The sequence below is a fragment of the Bubalus kerabau genome, chromosome 23 (genome assembly GCF_029407905.1).
Source record: "Bubalus kerabau isolate K-KA32 ecotype Philippines breed swamp buffalo chromosome 23, PCC_UOA_SB_1v2, whole genome shotgun sequence".
In the NCBI taxonomy this organism is placed as follows: domain Eukaryota; kingdom Metazoa; phylum Chordata; class Mammalia; order Artiodactyla; family Bovidae; genus Bubalus; species Bubalus kerabau.
This window is the reverse complement of record NC_073646.1, coordinates 12,379,705-12,398,251: the sequence shown is the minus strand read 5'-3', so window position 1 is coordinate 12,398,251 and position 18,547 is coordinate 12,379,705. Positions and strand designations below refer to the sequence as shown.

The 18,547-nt window shown below is 46.8% G+C and overlaps 1 protein-coding gene and 1 long non-coding RNA gene across 9 annotated transcripts in view; both read left to right on the top strand.

The window, feature by feature from the left end:
* CPPED1 (calcineurin like phosphoesterase domain containing 1) overlaps positions 1-18,547 on the top strand; it is a 139,024-nt gene that overhangs the window by 105,887 nt on the left and 14,590 nt on the right. The window contains exon 4 of one of the 8 annotated variants that reach the window (XM_055561156.1): positions 336-2,136. The exons of the other annotated variants lie outside the window; for them this stretch is intronic. Coding sequence (XP_055417131.1) covers positions 336-409 — 74 coding nt within the window. The 3' untranslated portion in view covers positions 410-2,136. Of the gene's footprint in view, positions 1-335; positions 2,137-18,547 lie in introns of those variants that run through there. 8 annotated transcript variants of the gene reach the window in all.
* Positions 15,741-18,412, top strand: LOC129637217 (uncharacterized). Its single transcript, XR_008707382.1, has 2 exons — positions 15,741-15,784; positions 18,060-18,412. It is a non-coding gene; the product is annotated as an uncharacterized LOC129637217 (long non-coding RNA).

Here is an 18,547-nt window from a genome sequence, read left to right as displayed (position 1 = left end):
TCTGAGCTCCTTGAGTGCAGGGGAGGCCTGGCCCAGGTCTTAGCTAGTAATGAATGCTTCATTGGTGTTTGTGGAAGGAGTGAAGAACTGGACCTCTGCCTCAGGCTCCTTCCCTCAGTGGCTGACCGGCCCAGTGGCTGATCTGTCCAGCTCGTTTCTCTGTTTAGCACCCACCATGTGCCTGCTGGAAGGCCAGGTCCTGCTCCGTGGAGCTCCTGCATGCAGCCTCTGCGTGTTGTGTTCCAAATGTTGGGCAAGTGTTCTAAGTTTGATCCTCCCGTCTTGGGTGAGGCCATGCGTGTGACTGTGTTCTGACCCCCATTCTTGCTTTCCAGGTTCACCTCACAGTCGATTGCTCTCCTCCCGAGTGGCCCCTTGCTATTCCACCAGGCAACCCCTTCATGTGTGAACAGGCTGCTGTTCTTGGTCACTGGCCTTGCATTCTTCCCCTAGACCTGCTCAACCAGGGAGAAGCAGCAAGAAGGGTGCCCTTCCTGCAGTCACCTGCCAGTTGGCATGGCTTCTCAAACCAGGCTTTTTGCCTAATGACCTTTCAAACTCAGAACAAGCCACAGGCACCGCTGGGCAGAGATAGAGATCAGATGTAGTCGCAGCTCCATGGCAGCCTGCATGGCCTCCTGGGTTTGGGAGCACAGGTAGGTGGGCTGCCATGGGGAATGCAGGCCCCCACGACTCAGTGATGCAGGAGATCGCTCAGGTCACAGCCACGTGATTCTGGAACTCATTTCGGAAAGCCAGCAGTTCAAGTGACATTTTGTGAAATTCATTAACTTAAAGACCATGATCAAATTGGGGGTGATGATGACAGATGGTATTTAATACTGCTCCAGCTTTTTTATCCCCCACAGCAATATTATTCCCAAATACTATTCCAGTCTCATTTATCTCCATGTGCTAAAATGCCAGTCCTCAAAAATATGTCAAAAGCTCATCAGAATATCAGGGTAGTTTTTAATTATGATAATTGTGTTGTTATAAAATATCCTTTTAAAGAGCACACCCCTCCTTAAACCACCACTTGGAGGTAACACCCAGCTTCCTTCCAGCAAGCTTAATGAATAATTCTGAATCATTGTGTGGGATGAATAAATGATTTAATAATGAGCATCAACAATCATCTCACATTGTGGCATTAATTTCCTAAGTGGGATGAGGTAAATGAGGAGGAGGGGTGTCACTATACAACAGGCCACCACCTGTGTAGGGATGTGCTCCGTGAATCAAAGCCTTGAGCTTCCGAGCTCAGGTTGCCCTAGAAACGGATGCATTCTGTTTCTCCTTTTGAAGCTCAAAAAAAAGAAAAAAAAAAAAGTCTTTGTATGATCTGGAAAAGTTATCAATAGCCAGGACAAATAAACAGTTTCCAGGGCAGGACAGTTGCACAGGTGTGAAGCGGCACTGTTATTTCCTGTCTTCGTTTGCTCTGCCCGAGGATAGTTGATTTCATCACTTCCACAGGACGTAGAAATCAGTCTTCCCCTTGATTCACCTTGGGGCTTCCCTTGTGGCTCAGCTGGTAAAGAATCTGCTTGCAATATGGGAGACCTGGGTTCGATCCCTGGGTTGGGAAGATCCCCTGGAGAAGGGAAAGGCTACCCACTGCAGTATTCTGGCCTGGAGAATTCCATGGACTGTATAGTCTATGAGTTCACAAAGAGTCAGACACAATTGAGGAACTTTCACTTTCTTTCACTTAATTCACCTGATACTTCATTGGAGTTGCAAGGGCAGTAGATGATAGATTCTTAGTCGAGACTCTTGGCTATTGTCTGTATCCCTTATGCCTTTTTCAGCAGAGAGTTAATGTGTGACCCAGTTAATAACAGATTTTAATTTAAAGACTAAATCTTTAAAAAAAAAAAAGTCTAGCTCTTTCACTGACCCTGCTGTGCTTGATGTCTTGATACCTTTTCTTTTCTCCATTCTCCACACAGAGATTAGAACTGTGTAGCAGAAAGCCCAGAGCGAATTTGGCAATTATGAAAAATTCCAATAAGTTGATCTTTCCTATAAAAGTTAATGAGTAATTTCACAGAATTATAGTTTCATCTCTATTTATGCAAGAAAAAAAAAAACTGGAGAGAGAGATCTTAGCCCATGTGATATTATGGTTTTAGAATTTCAAAGTTTTAAAGAACAAAAAGGTCAGGTTTCCAGGGTCTGCTTCATAGGAAAAATGAAACATCAAACCCTGCTCTGACATCTAATACTGGGTTGTATTGAAATTATTTCTTTCCATCCTGATTCCTCCAGAAAATGGAGTCCCAGCTTTGTTCATCTCTATAAACCCAGCTCCTAGCCAAGATTATCACTTAGTAGCCACTCAGTAAGTAAACATGAAATTGAGTTAAACTTGATTCACATTTACCCATCAGTGGAATCATAGGTAATGTGCATATTATCTCTTGATTGGTATTTACCAGCAAATTTGCCCTGCACATGGTCAGACAGTGAACATTTTGGGCTGTGGTCTCTGTAAAGTGTTCGTTGTATCTGACTCTTTGTGACCCCATGAACTGTATGGAGCCTGCCAGGCTCCTCTGTCCATGGGATTCTCCAGGCAAGAATACTGGATTGGGTTGTTGTTCCCGTCTCCAAGGGATCTTCCCAACCCAGGGATCGAACCCAGGTCTCCTGCATTGCAGGCAGATTCTTTACCATCTGAACCACCAGGGAAGCCCTGCAGTCTCTGTAACAACTACTCAACTTGGCCTCTGTAACATGCAAATAGCCACCAGTGGTACATCAGCAAGTGAGTGTGACTGGATTCCAGTAAAACTTTATTTACACAAACAGGAGGTGGGCCTGAAGGCCATAGATTTCCCATCCTTGGCTTAGAGAAGTGTTCCCAGTACAGTGTGAGACCCTTTCTCTCCCCGGGACCTTGTCTGCAACATGCACACGTCTAATTCCAGTCTGCTTCAGGTCACAACTGCCAGGTCACTGAAGAGCCTGCCCAGAAGGGGCCCAGGCTCCTCAGTGGAGGGCCTGCCTGGGCGCGGCTCATCCTGCTGGAGGCCCAGGGTGTGGGGGCGTGGGGGAGGGTTCCCGGGCCACTTACATGCTTCTGTAACATGTGTTAGGAAACAACTGTAACTAGCTCATCAAGTGAAAGAAAAATAACATGCCCAGTAGCATGGGTAATAGGCAGGTAAGGCCGAATTTGTGATGGTGGTACAAGGGGTGACGGGTTCTCAAGGGTGGGGTGCCCGAGGCCCTATAACCTCACAGGTCAGCGGGCAGGCTGTGGCTTCAGACAGACCTGCACTCAAGTCCTTTGGTGCCACCCCCCAGCCGAGTTGTTGTTGTTGTTTAGCCGCTAAGTCTTGTCTGACTCTTTGCGACCCCATGGACTGTAGCCCACCAGGCTCCTCTGCCCATGGGATTTCCCAGGCGAGGATACTAGAATGGGTTGCCATTTCCTTCTCCAGGGGATCTTCCCGACCCAGGTTTGAACCCAGGTCTCCCGCACAGACAGATGGATTCTTTACCACTGAGCCACCAAGAAAGCCCATTCCCCAGCAAAATGGCTTCCCGTAATCTGCTGAACATCTTTCTGCCTTAGTTTGCTGCTGCTGCTGCTGCTAAATCACTTCAGTTGTGTCCGACTCTGTGCGACCCCACAGACGGCAGCCCACCAGACTCCCCCATCCCTGGGATTCTCCAGGCAAGAATGCTGGAGTGGGTTGCCATTTCTTTCTCCAGTGCATGAAAGTGAAAAGTGAAAGTGAAGTCACCTAGTCGTGTCCGACTCTTCAGGACCCTATGGACTGCAGCCCATCAGGCTCCTCCGTCCACGGGATTTTCCAGGCAAGAGTACTGGAGTGGGGTGCCATCGCCTTCTCCGTGCCTTAGTTTACTCCTGTGTTAAATAGGGCTACTCATCCCAGCCTCACAGGTGTCTCTCACACAAGGTTGGTGTGAGAATCAGGTAAAGGGAGGCGCGTGTAAGAGCACACAGCACCATGCCTAGGACGCGGCCTCTGCTTGACGAAGGGTGGTATGTCCTTATCTGACCCAGACCAGAGTGCGCGCCCACAGCAGGCAATAGCTGTACCCGGGGTCTGGCTTCCTCCTTTTGTTAGAGCTTTCCTCCCCACCCTCATCCCCCCAGGGCTGGCAGGAGCAGGCAGCTTCTTCTTGGGAGGATGTTGGTGAGGGTGTACAAAGCAAGGAGAGGCACGTCAAGTGTGCGGACTTGCCTGCAGTTGCCCAGAATAACTTCACATATTGGAAAACGAAGAGGAATTAGCAGCTCTCTTCAGAATACAAACTAAGGAAGTGAAACTAGACAAGAAACCTCTTGGCTTCTGGGCTGTGCAGAAAGATAGACTATCTCAAGTTTTCAGAGTGAACGAGGAATACACACTTTGCAGCTTTGTAGTAAGTGCATATTGGTTTAAGAGGTTGGGAGGCACTGAACTAGATGGTAAATTGCTATGGAATTTAGTGAGAGGATTTGACTCTGCATTTATTTTTTTTAAACACACACCTCCACCAGTTAATGCGCTGGTAAACACACCAACTTAGAAGGTGCAATCTTATAGTCAGATTTTTCTGAATCCAGGAAATGGATCCACAGGCAACGGCCATCATCAAACAGTGCTTTCTGTTTTTAATGCCCTAAAACAGAAACAAGCTATCTTAATGGTTCTTTTTTTAACTGACTTTCGAGTAAGAACTCAACAAGCAGTCCTTTTTTTGAGCATCTGTAGAATTCATTTTCGGGGGGCATATCAGCTTGAGGACTTTTCAGCCTCTTTAATTTACATTTGGTCTTGAATTCATCTTCCAGGTTGGTCTGCTTTATGTTTCCATCAGTTCACCATAAAACCTCATGCTTTAGTCATTTGATGTCTGTGTCTCCCTCACTATAAACTGAGATAAAAGACCAACTGCGGAATCTACATCTGGTGCGAAGTAATGGATTACAGTTCTCACTTCGGAGGTATCCTTAACAGTTGGGCTAATTAAAGTTAAAATCAAATCCTGATGGTAAATATTTATAAATTGCGAATCTGGCATGCGTAAGTGTGTGCTGCTGATTCCCAAAGTTAAGTCAGCATCTGTCCACTCAGCAAATAGCTTGGGCCCTGTGCTGGGCACCCAGGACAGGAATGCTGGGCACCCAAAACAGAGCACTGTAGGTCACCTTCAAACTGAAAATTCAAAATCTTGTTGGAAAACCCCACTGTGATATTTCCAAAAGGAGCCACAGGGACAGGGGAAACAGCTGTGTCTGTTTAAGCTTATGAAGTCAAAATATTATAGCTGGTTTTTTGGGGGGAGTCATCTTTTAAAATTGGAGAAGGCAATGGCACCCCACTCCAGTACTCTTGCCTGGAAAATCCCACGGACGGAGGAGCCTGGTGGCCTGCAGTCCATGGGGTCACTAAGAGTCGGACACGACTGAGCGACTTGACTTTCACTTTCATGCATTGGAGAAGGAAATGGCAACCCCCTCCAGTGTTCTTGCCTGGAGAATCCCAGGGACAGGAGCCTGGTGGGCTGCCGTCTATGGGGTTGCACAGAGTCGGACATGACTGAAGCGACTTAGCAGCATGTTTTAAAATAGCAATTAGTGTCATTTTCAAATGAGCAGTGGGATTCCTGTGTAAAATTGAAATGTCCCTCACTTAGCTCAACACTCTTACTTCCTATACTAGTTTAAGTAATTTTCTTTTTACTGGACTTGGTTTCATTTAAAAGGCACTTGCCCCCACTGAGGCTAACACTGCATGTGTGATAAGTCGCTTCAGTCGTGTCTGACTCTATGCGACCCTATGGACTGGAGCCCACTGGGCTCCTCTGTCCATGGGATTCTCCAGGCAAGAATACTGGAGTGGGTAGCCATGCCCTCCTTCCTTCAGGGGATCTTCCCGACCCAGGGATCGAACCCATATCTCTTATGTGTCCTGCGTTAGCAGGCAGGGTTTTTACCGCTAGCGCCACCTGAGAAGCCCCATGACTAACAGTATATGGTGAAAATTTAGAATATTTCTACATAAAATAAGCTGGAGGGGATTTCCCTCATGGTCCAGTAGCTAAGACTCCATGCTTCCAATGCAGGGGGCCTGGGTTCCATCCCTAGTCAGGAACTAGGTCCCACATGCCGCAACTAAAGAACCCATGAGACACAAGAAAGATGGAGAATCCTGCATGCCACAGCTAAGACCTGGTATAGCCAAATAAATACGTATTTATATGTATATTTTTTAAGTTGGAAATTGCTTTAGTTAAGGTTTATAATTTTACTTAACAGAAGTGTTTGCCTGTTGATGATTTAAATAGAAGTAAAGACCAGGACCCAGTTGGGAAAAGCCTCCTCGGCCCTGTTGTCACAGCCCAGGGTCCTGTGACTGTGTCTGCAGACCAGGTGAGAACCCAAGCACGCAGCAGTGAGGAGCCTGGGTCCGTTTCAGATTTAGATTCCAGACACGCAGGAGGAAGGAAGAGAGCTTCTCTCTAAGTGTCTCCTTTTCGCAAGGCACTCCCCGGCACCCTGGGGGAAGTGCAGGTGAGGAGTCCTTGCAGGGCCTTGCTGGGTGGGAAAGCGAGCGAGTTCTGGCCAGACTAATGCTGCTCCAGCCTCCTGCCGGGTGGGGCCTGTGGTGGTCTGTCTCCCTTGGGAGCTGTAACCTTACATCAGAACGTTGCTCCCTCCATGATGGCACTGAAAGGGAAAGTCAGTCAGTCGTGTCCGACTCGTTACGATCCAGTGGACTAAACAGTCCATGGAATTCTCCAGGCCAGAATACTGGAGTAGGTAGCCTTTGCCTTCTCCAGGGGATCTTCCCCACCCAGGGATCTAACCCAGGTCTCCCACATTGCAGGTGGATTCCTTACCAGCTGAGCCACAGGGGAAGCCCAGGAATACTGGAGTGAGTAGCCTACTGGATGATGCCACTGAATGCACCCAGTAGAGCAGTTTTTCCCCTGAAAAAGGCAGAAGATGCACAAGCTTCTTGCGAGCCATGGCTAATACTCAGTTTTTTTTTATGGCTCGTGTTATTGCTGGTGGCTGTGTTCATTGTCCCTGCAGCCTACACAGCACCCCTCAAGGTGTTGGCTTTCTCAACATTTTACTCACGAGCCAAGTCCCAGAGGCTGAATCACATGCTCAGGCCACAGAACTGGGAAGAGGAATAGATTATCTCTGGGTTTTTATGGGGATCAGATAAGGTAAATCCAACACCTCGACACAGTGTCTGGTTGCTGGTAAGTATTCAGTGATAATGTGCAGTTAGGATTAGCCATCTCACTGTCATCATTGTCACTGTGATAAAAATATTGTGGGTGACTTAACATCAGAGAAAGTAATGTGTAAGGATCCTGTTTTCTCCCTCACACAAGTTCACAGCTCTGACCCACAGCTGGGTGGCTGGAGGGTTGCCGGACTTGGAACCCGAGTCTTTCTGTGTTCTTTCTACGTTTCCTGTGCCCAGCACACGGGGCTCCCATGTCCCCACGTCAACCCCCACAAGCGAGGCTAAAGACCCCAGGGTAACCAGCGTCCTCAACATCAGTTTCACTTCATAAGCCATTTAAAGCACAATATTATATTAACATCATAATAATTTCTACTTACTAAATTCTGTACTACAGGGTTTTTTTTTTTTCATGTATTTACTCATTTATTGATTTATTTTTGATTGCACTGGGTCTTCACTGCGTTCTCTAGTTGCCGCAGGTGTTTCTCTAGTTGTGGCAGGTGTTGTGTGCAGGCTTCTCCTTGCGGTGGCTTCTCTTGCTGTGGAGCAGAAGCTCTAGGTGGGCAGGGTTCAGGAGTTGTGGTGCACCAGCTTAGTTGCCCCGAGGCATGTGGAATCTTCCCGGACCAGGGATCGAACCCATGTCCCCTGCATTGGTAGGCGGATTCTTACCCACCTGCCACCGGCGAATTCCCACAGTTTCTATTGCTCTGATTTCATAGATGAGGAAACTGAGGCACAGAGAGACACATCCACATGCCCAGCTTCACACAGGTCAGCTCCAGTCCCAGGGCTCCGGCTCTGACCCCTGGCCTCCTAATTATGCTTTCTGGATAATGAGTAGAATGCACATTGGACAAGATGAGAGGAGCCGGGCCAGCTTGTGTTGGGGCAGTTCCCACCCGCTCACCTACCACCTCCACTCTGCACCTGTGCTTCTTCAGGGGCTGCCCCAGGGAAGGAGCTGGTCCAGCCAGTTATGGAGGCTTAGAATCACAGCATCTGAAGGGGTCCTGCTGGCTGGGGGTCCAGGAACTCCTACAGGGTGTGGCATTCCCCTCTGGCTTCAGTGAACAGCAGTCTTTTTCCAGAGTAAGCCCCTCAGCTCATCCTTTCATCTTGAGTAGGTGGACTGTTCCTTCTGCTGACAAAGATGCTGCTTGAAACAGGAAGGGGGTCTCTACTTTCCTGCAGACTCTGACCAACTCCCCTGGGGTACAAGTCCAGGTGGGCTCCCATCTAAGGATTGTCGTTGTTGTTTAGTCACTAAGTTGTGTGTAACTCTTTGCAACCCCATGGACTATAGCCTGCAGAGCTCCTCTGTCCATGGGATTTTCCAGGCAAGAATACTGGAGTGGGTTGCCATTTCCTTCTCCAGGGGATCTTCCTCACCCAGGGATTGAACCCAGGTCTCCTGCATTGGCAGGTAAATTCTTTACCACTGAGCCACCAGGGGAGCTCATCTGAGGATTAGGGCAGCAGATAAAACTCACTTTCAAAATGACAACTGTAGGTCATAGAAATAGTGAGCAAATGAAAATAAAGGCTGGTTTGAGATACTGTCGAGAAAAGAGGCAAATTATGGCCATCAACTTGTTTCAACTTGTGTTTGATAAAATGTTGGTTGTTACTGCAAATATACACCAACCCTTAGGATGAACAAAGAATGAATCAAGTGTCATTTGGTTTCCTTGGTCTAAATTGTATAAAATAATCCTTTGTCAGCATCTTGTGTTTGACATTGGCAACAACATAATTGAGGGTCATTTTTATAAGAGAAAAAAATATTTGCAGGTGTCATCAATTTTCCCAAGGGTCTTTTTCTGAATCTATCACTAATCCAATTATTGCCCCTCTGTGGTACTTGTGTGTGTGTGCCCATGGGTGTGAGTTCTGCGAGAGCCTTGTTTTTGATGACTTCCTCATGATTTGGACAGTTCCCTGGTGTCACTTTTCATCAGCTTTATATAAAATCCTTCATCATTGGTATGATTTGTGATTTAACACAAAAGTGCCTCTCCCTGGTTGAGCAAGTCAGGTAGGGAGGAGAAGTCGCTAGGGGCTTGGTTTATAAGTAACTCATTAATTAATGTTTTCTTGCTAGTAAGTTCTCTTTATACATCTGAGATCATAAGAGCATTTTAGAAGCATAAGATTGTCATACAAAGCATTATCTCACATCATTAAAAATATTCTCCAAGTCACAGATGTTCTTATACCCTGTAGACATACCATGTTCATTGAACTCTTTTGCCATTATTGGACCAGGGTCCATTATTGGACCCTGAGGTTGTTTTCAGTTTTTCTCTGTGATAAATACTACTGTCATGAAGTTCTTTCTTCTCAAACAAGCCCAAATCTTAAAAATGCTTTAGTTCAGTTCAGTTGAGTCGCTCAGTTGTGTCCGACTCTCTGCAACCCCATGGACTGCAGCACGCCAGGCCTCCCTGTCTATCACCACTCCTGGAGTTTACTGAAACACATGTCTGTTGAGTTGGTGATGCCATCCAACCATCTCATCTTCTGTCGTCCCCTTCTCCCGCCTTCAATCTTTCTCAGCATCAGGGTCTTTTCCAATGAATCAGTTCTTTGCAGCAGGTGGCCAAAGTATTGGCGTTTCAGCTTCAACATCAGTCCTTCCAATGAATGTTCAGGACTGGTTGGATCTCCTTGCAGTCCAAGGGACTCTCAAGAGTCTTCTCCAACACCACAGTTCAAAAGCATCAGTTCTTTGGCGCTCAGGTTTCTTTATAGTCCAACTCTCACATCCATACATGAACACTGGAAAAACCATAGCCTTGACTAGACAGACCTTTGTTGGCAAAAGAATGTGTCTGCTTTTTAATATGCTATCTAGGGTGGTCGTAAGTTTTCTGCCAAGGAGTTAGCATCTTTTAATTTCATGGCTGCAGTCACCATCTGCAGTGATTTTGGAGCCCCAAAAAATAAAGTCTGACACTGTTTCCACTGTTTCCCTATCTATTTCCCATGAAGTGATGGGACCAGACGCCATGATCTTAGTTTTCTGAATGTTGAGCTTTAAGCCAACTTTTTCACTCTCCTCTTTCATTTTCATCAAGAGGCTCTTTAGTTCTTCTTCACTTTCTGAAATAAGGGTGGTGTCATCTACATGTCTGAGATTATTGATATTTCTCCCAGCAGTCTTGATTCCAGCTTGTGCTTCCTCCAGCCCAGCGTTTCTCATGATGTAATCTGCATATAAGTTAAATAAGCAGGGTGACAATATACAGCCTTGATATACTCCTTTTCCTATTTGGAACCAATCTGTTCCATGTCCAGTTCTAACTGTTGCTTCCTGACCTGCATGCAGATTTCTCAAGAGGCAGGTCAGGTGGTCTGGTATTCCCATCTCTTTCAGAATTTTCCAGTTTATTGTGATCCACACAGTCAAAGGCTTTGGCATAGTCAATAAAGCAGAAATAGATGTTTTTCTGGAACTCTCTTGCTTTTTCAGTGATCCAGTGGACATTGGCAATTTGATCTCTGGTTCCTCTGCATTTTCTAAAACCAGCTTGAACATCAGGAAGTTCACAGTTCATGTATTGTTGAAGCCTGGCTCAGAGAATTTTGAACATCCTTTTGCTAGCATGTGAGATGAGTGCAATTGTGCAGTAGTTTGAGCATTCTTTGACATTGCCTTTCTTTGGGATTGGAATGAAAACTGACCTTTTCCAGTCCTGTGGCCACTGCTGAGTTTTCCAAATTTGTTGGCATATTGAGTGCAGCGCTTTCACAGCATCATCTTTCAGGATTTGAAATAGCTCCACTGGAATTCTATCACCTCCACTAGCTTTGTTCATAGTGATGCTTCCTAAGGTCCACTTGACTTCACATTCCAGGATGTCTGGCTCTAGATGAGTGATCACACCATTGTGATTATCTGGGTCATGAAGATCTTTTTTGTACAGTTCTTCTGTGTATTCTTGCCACCTCTTCTTAATATCATCTGTTTCTGTTAGGTCCATACCATTTCTGTTATCGAGCCCATCTTTGCATGAAATGTTCCCTTGGTATCTCTAATTTTCTTGAAGAGATCTCTAGTCTTTCCCATTCTGTTGTTTTCCTCTATTTCTTTGCACTGATCACTGAAGAAGGCTTTCTTATCTCTCCTTGCTGTTCTTTGGAACTCTGAATTCAAATGGGTATATCTTTTCTTTTCTCCTTTTCTTTTTGCTTTTGTTTATGAAACAAGCACCTGAAATTGGCCTTGGTAAGGCCAGGCATGACCTGGAGTCAGTTTTGCTGAGGAGGTTCGACACTTTAATTGGAAGAGTTCTGGAGCTCTGGACACTGCAGTCTGGCACTGTGCATATGGTCACAGTCACCTTTGCATCTTGAACACTCTGTGCATGTTCTCTGCATTTGGAAACTAGAGGAACAAAGATGAGTAAGCGTTGGTCTTAACCTCACAAAGCTCAATCCTGGGGGCAAGGTTGGGAGGGAACCAGAGAATTGCAGTCTATGTGGAAGCCTTAGAGTGAGGACTTCCTGATGTTAGAGATTTGTTTTTAATATTTAAACCCCCCTCTCCATAAATCAGGGCTTCCCTGGGAGCTCAGCTGGTAATGAATCCACCTGCAATTCAAGAGACCCCAGTTCAATTCTTGGGTCAGGAAGATCCAGTGGAGAAGGGATCCACTCCAGTATCCTTGGTCTTCCCTGGTGGCTCAGACGGTAAAAAATCTGCCTGCAGTGTGGGAGACTTGGGTTCAGTCCCTGGGTTGGAAGATCCCCTGGAGAAGGGAAAGGCTACCCACTCCAGTTTTCTGGCCTGGAGAATTCCATGGACTGTATAATCCATCGGTCACAAAGAGTCAGACATGAGTGAGCAACTTGCACTAAACTCCATAAATCACATTTGAAGATATTTAAATACTTTCTTGCTACCCATTTGATAGGGGGATGGTTTCCCTTTAGAGTATGTGAGCTGCATCCTACCTGTTGCCATGGATGGCTTCCACACCCAGGGCATCCCATCCCTCCTTCTTTCCTCTTTTCTTTTTCCTTCTTCCTCCATTGTCCATCCCCCTTCCTTCCTTTACTTTCATTCATAACAACCTTTACTTTGAGGATGTGCCTTCATGAAATCACTCCATGAAATGTTTGCTTTGGGGGCACCCATTCAATTAATTTAGTAGAGTGGGGTTTGCTGAGCCCACATATCATGGCACAGGCTGCTTTCGAGGAAAAGAAACGTTTCTGTGCAGTTGATCCATCAATACCCAGAAGCATGGTGATCAGTGTCCCCACTTCCTGTCTTCTAATGAAGATTATGGAACAGCTGTTCTCAATCTTGTTGCGGTCACTGACCCTCTGGCTAAAGGTGCCCACTCACTAGAGGTGAAGCCAGGTGCCTGGGAACAGCAGGGGCTGGTCAAAAGATACATGGGCTATAATTTTATAGAAATTATATCATTCTAATTTTTCTTTCTTCAAAGCTGTGAAAAGGAGATCTTACAAGATGGAAATATTTATTATCTGTGGGTGGTGAGAATATAAATGTTATTATTAGTTTTTGGGGGGTTTTTTGGCTCATCTGAATCTTCTGAGTTTCTCAAAAAAATGAAAAAAGAGTAATAAAAAGAATCCCTGTAATGAAGTCAAGGTCAGGGTTTGGCAGAGTATTTCTGTAGAGGCCCAGATAGTAAATCTCTTATGCCTTGTGGGCCCAGAGGTAAAATTGGAAAGAATACATAGGTGCTTATATAAACCAAAACGTAAGCTACTTAAAAATGTAAGAGGTGTTCTTCTTTCACAGCTCTTACGAGCTGATAGACAATTAGCTGTGGTTTCCTAACCCCTGGTATGGGTACTTAAGATCCCTCTCCACTGACACTTGTACTTAAGAATAATAGTTACAGAACCATCAATTATCTCAAAAGATTATGCCACTTAGCATTTTCTGCATTTCCTCTTGTCTACCCACAAGTGAGAGACTAAAATCTAAGGGAGGAGATTTTCTTTCTTTGTTTTCTGTTGATCGTGTTTTGGGTCTTTTAATAGCACGCTCTGTCTCTGATGGGTGTTATCAACTTCTCACTTCCAGATTGCCTCCAAGTTGTCGTTTGTAAGTGAAAAGTGTTAGTTGCTCCGTGGTGTCTGATTCTTTGCGACCCCATGGACTGTAGCCCGCCAGGCTCCTCTGTCCATGCGATTCTCCAGGCAAGAATACCGGAGTGGGTTGCCATTCCCTTCTCCAAGGGATCTTCCCCACCCAAGGATTGAACCCAGGTCTCCTGCATTGCAGGCAGATTCTTTACCATCCGAGCCACCAAGACCTAAGGTTACCCAGAGCCCCAGCCCCTCCTCTGTGTCAGGCATTGCCCTGGGTCCACATCTTGGTCTTATTGAATGTTTGATTCTTGAGAAAGCAATTTCACATGCTGTGGAAAGGATGTCAGAATATTTCTGACAAAACAGCCCTCTGTTGGGATCCTACTGAGCCCCACCCTACCAAGGAAAGTCCTGGGACCTCTTGTATTATCTTCAGGGAGCTTCCAAAATCCAACTTACATCGTGTCTAAAAGCAGATTACTGGTCATCCCGAGAGACTTTAGAGTTACAGGTCTAAAAAGGATAGGATCGTATTTATTCCTTTTGACTCAGAAACCCCAGCTTGCCCAGCTCAGAGAATAAGGAAGTTTATGATCTTGTGTGGTTCAGGCTTTCAGACAAGTCTAACTTGGGGACAGGATCTTGCTGTGATTCTGCCGCCTCCGCGCCACCGACCGACTCCCTGCAGTTGGCCCTTTCCCTGGTTTGTACCTTCTCAGATGGTTGCTGAGTTCTGAGCATTAGATTCAGACTTGGCAAGTCCCAGGAGACAGGAAAGGGGGCTTGTAAAAAAAAAAGAAACACCGCCTTTCCCGGGAAGGACCCCCAGCAGATATCCTCCCACAGACTTGGACCCCAGGCCCTTTCCCAGCCCCCCCGGAGCAGGGGGGGGGGCCTGGGAAGAGAACTGCCTCCTTCCTGGCTCTGGGGATGCAGCCCATGACCTGCCATGGCAAAACCAGGATGCTTGTAGCAAAGGGAAAAAGGAAGGGCATGGATATCGGGAGGCAACCAGCACTGTCTCCCACGGCAAGGAAGGAGGAACCACATTCATGCTTTCTTTCAAAAACAGGACTGAGGAACCTCCCTGGTAGTTCCATGACCAAGACACCTCACTCACAGGGTGGAGGGCCCGGGTTCGACCCCTGGTCAGGGAACTAGATCCCACATGCTGCAACTAAAACCTGGTGCAGCCAAATAAACAAAAATACATTTTTTTAAAAAACCACCCAGGCCTGAAAAGTGCTGTGTCCCTAGGTTGTGTAGTGAGCCTGCACTGGGGGGTCAGACACATCATCTCTGAAGCTCACAACAATTCCATGAGGGGCCTGTTATCATCCCCTCCTTTACACTGAGGAAACGAATGTTCAGGACAGTAAAGGAGCTCAAGTGGCGTCTAAGACCCAGGATCAGTACTTACTCCACCGTCTCTGCCCTCCACCCTCATTTAGTAGCATCAGGCCTCCTTTTGTAAGCAGCCTGGCAACTCCTTTGTAATAGCAGAAAGTGCTGGCGCTCAACTTTTCCTTCGATAATATTGGCAAAGGGGAGGTCTGTCTCCTCCAGGACACCTCCTAAAACGCAGCTTGTGAACTGCCACAAATTTCCATGTGTCCACTCACTATCTTAACTCTCCATCCATCCATCCTCCAACAGTCATTGATAGAACAGCAGCCCTGTCATCTTCGTTTCAGGGATGGACGTTACTTAGACTTGGCTTCAGTCCTCACAGGCCAGCAGGGGCCACCAGGGGGGAGCAAGAAACCACAGGACAAAAGCAGAGGACCCTGCCAGGAAGGGGAGGGAGGAGAGACTGCTCCATCCAGGAGGAAGTTTTACGCCAGGAGAGGAGAGGCAGGGTCCTGAAGGATGAGTGAGAGGTCATCAGGTGCCTGTGGGCAGGAAGAGGGCACTCAAGAGGCTGGGAGAGCACACGCTGAGGCTGGAGCCACAGCACAGCTGGCAGGGACCGGGCCAGCACTGAAGCTCCTCGGTGACCAGAGGAGGGCTCAGGTGTGGAGACATGAAACAAGAGGCAGATCCAGCCCCAGAGTGAAGGAGAAGCACGGGAAGACTTTACCTGGAGAAGTGGCACAGTCCGGTTTTACATTTAAGAAAGACAACCTTGCCCTGTCTGTCCTGGATGCTTTTTCCCTTCCTTCTTTCCCTAATTTTGTTCTGGGCCCCATATGACAGGCTGAGAACACTCCTTTCCAGTCCCCCTTACACCTAGTGTAGCCACATGTCCCAGTCCTGAAATTCAGCAAATGGCACTTCCTGGAAAGCTTTTCATTGGCCCTTCCCTCTTCTTCCTGCCTGGAACTTGGACGTAATGTCTGGAAGCCCTGCAGCCATCTTGCAATCTAGACGACAAAGCCACAAGCTGAGGTGGGAGTAGGACAGAAGGAGCCTGGATTCTTGGTGAAAATTGTTGAGCAGCTGCACCCATCCTGACTGCCCTCCTTGGACAGATAGAGGTAAATACAAGCACATTCTTTGCTTGTTTAAGCCGCTGACAGCTGAATGTTATCCTGACACACTTGGGTCAGAAAAGAGGGTCGAGCAGGCAGCCGTAAAAACCGCCCTGAGGATGGACAGCAGAAAGGACTGTGAGCAGGTTCAGGCAGAAAGCCCCATGGCGTGCAGGAGATGCACAGCCCACGGCCCTGAAGCAGGTGGATGTGTGCTGGCCCAGCGAAGCCCATGAGGAGGAGCAGGCATGGGGTGGAAGAAGTGAGCTTGAAGTACCTGCAGGGACTTGAGGAACAGAGGTCCTCTGAGCAGTGGGAGAACTGAGTCTGGGCCAGAAAATGATTTGGGTTGTCAGCAGGCGGGGTGGCAGAGGCTGCAACAGGCTGTGGTTGTCCAGCGAGCAGGGAAGGGCATGGGCAGAGCCCCGGGAAGGCAACCATCTAAAGGGCTCATGGAATAGCATGTGATTTAGGCAAATTCTATGTTGTTTAAGGCATCTCTGCCTGATTGGATTCTTTCCTTTCCTGGTTATTAAAATGGAAACTGACTCTCCCAAGGTCCCCACATTGCGATGGCACAGCATTCCCCTTCTGGGCCCACCTGGTCCAACCTAGAGCCCTTTCAGTTCAGTTCAGTTGCTCAACGTGTCTGACTTTTTGCCACCGCATGAGCTGCAGCATGCCAGGCTTCCCTGTCCATCACCAGTTCCTGGAGCTTGCACAAACTCATGTCCATTGAGTCGGTGGTGCCATCCAACCATCTCATCCTCTGTCATCCCCTTCTCTTTCCTTCAATCTTTCCCAGCGTCAGGGTCTTTTCCAATGAATCAGTTCTTTGCATCAAGTGGCCGAAGTATTGGAGCTTCAACTCCAGCATCAGTCCTTCCAATGAATATTCAGGACTGATTTCCTTTAGGATGGACTGGTTTGATCTCCTTGCAGTCCAAGGGACTCTCAAGAGTCTTCTCCAACACCACTGTTCAAAAGCATCAATTCTTCAGTGCTCAGCTTTCTTTATGGTCCAACCTCTCACATCCATACATGACTACTGGAAAAACCATAGCTTTGACTTCTATCCCAGTAAATTTCTTCTCCAGTACTCTGCATAACATCTCCCTCCCGTGGCTTGCTGCCACCTCCATCTACCTCCCTCAAGTATTTTTGGACAGATTTCCAATCTGATATATGAACATGCCATCAGTCAAAACAGTCTTTTTAATGAGCCTCTTGTCCTGACAGCTGTGTTTAAGATAGGGCATAGAAACCGGTAATGGAAATCTAGAAAATTGTCCATTCTGGATTGAAACCTGACTGTGTGCCCCCACGGTTCCAGCTCACACACAGGCCTGCTGTCTTCTTTTAAAAATAAAGAGGAAATTATGAATAGTGAGAAAGATGTAATTTGTGCAAGTGAAAAAAAAAAAAACTTGGGATACTTGGAGGAGATGAGAAGAAGGTATAATTATTGAGCATGGCCTGAATACATCACGTGCAGCTTCCTGCTGTGTGACCCTGGGCACGGATCTGAACCGGGAGTGGTTGATACTAGTCCTACCTTCCCAATGGGGGGAAGCCAAGGCTCAGAGCAGGGCATGCACATGTTACACTCACACAGCTCGGCAGTGGCAGGCTGAGGTTAAAGCCAGCATCCCCTGAGTCCCTACCCCAAGCTGCCACTGCTTTTCTGGCAACCAAATATGAAAGTTAATAAAACATTAATAAAATACAACCCTCCTCCAATGAACTTATGGTTTCCAGGGCAAGGAGAAGGATGGGGGTGAAGGAATAGTTAGGGAGTTTGGAATGGACATGTACACACAGCTATATTTAAAATAGCCAACAAGGACCTACTGTATAGCACAGGGAACTCTGCTCAAAATTATGTGGCAGCCTGGATTAACATTGTTAATTGCTTATACTCCAATACAAAATAAAAAAGTTAAAAAAAAAAATACAGCCCTCCCCTCTGAACAGGTGGAGGCCCCTCACCTCCCATGTGGGCGTGATAACTGACCAGCAAATCTCTCTCCAGCCCCTCTTCTTGGGAACTTTTTCAGCAAAACCACTCCCATCCTGATTGGGCTGGAAACACACACACAGCCCCTCCGTGTTCTCTGAGCCAGTTCTCTGCCACTGAGAATTGTGGCTTCATCCCCCAGCCCTCCCACCATCTTGTAGTTTCAACTGGAGCAGGCTTGGGGAGGGAAGAATGTCATTTTTATTGATAATTATTTAGGAGAAGTAGAATGTAATTTATGTGGCAATTTTTTTTTTTTTTTAGGAGATGAACCTGGGGTGGGGGTGGAATCTAAAACAGAAGAAATCTCTTCACCTAATGCCAGCTTGTACTCTACAGAGAAAAGAAAACCCTTGGCCTTGGGTGAAGGTTATTTCAATAACTGAGCCATTACATTTGACCCAAGCTAAACAAAAAGAATCCCAGGAGGAGGCTATGAATCCTCAAGACAAAACAGATGCTTCACGGCACGTGAACCAGACATCTGAGCAAGTGCCTGAAGTGACCAGACGTTTGCATGTTCCATAGCACTCACAAAAGAAAGGGAGGCGTGAACCCAGGTTTCCAGCGGTGGCCCAGCACCTGATCCCCTGGCAGTGAAGTCATCCTCCCCCAGCCTTCTGTGGCGGCTCATGCCCTTCAGAAGATTGGGGTTCAACTCCCGTAGGAGATAATCCCCTCATCCCCATCCCTGGTTGACTCAGACAGAAGCAGGACTACTTGGGAGCTTTTTTTTTTTTTTTTTAAATATA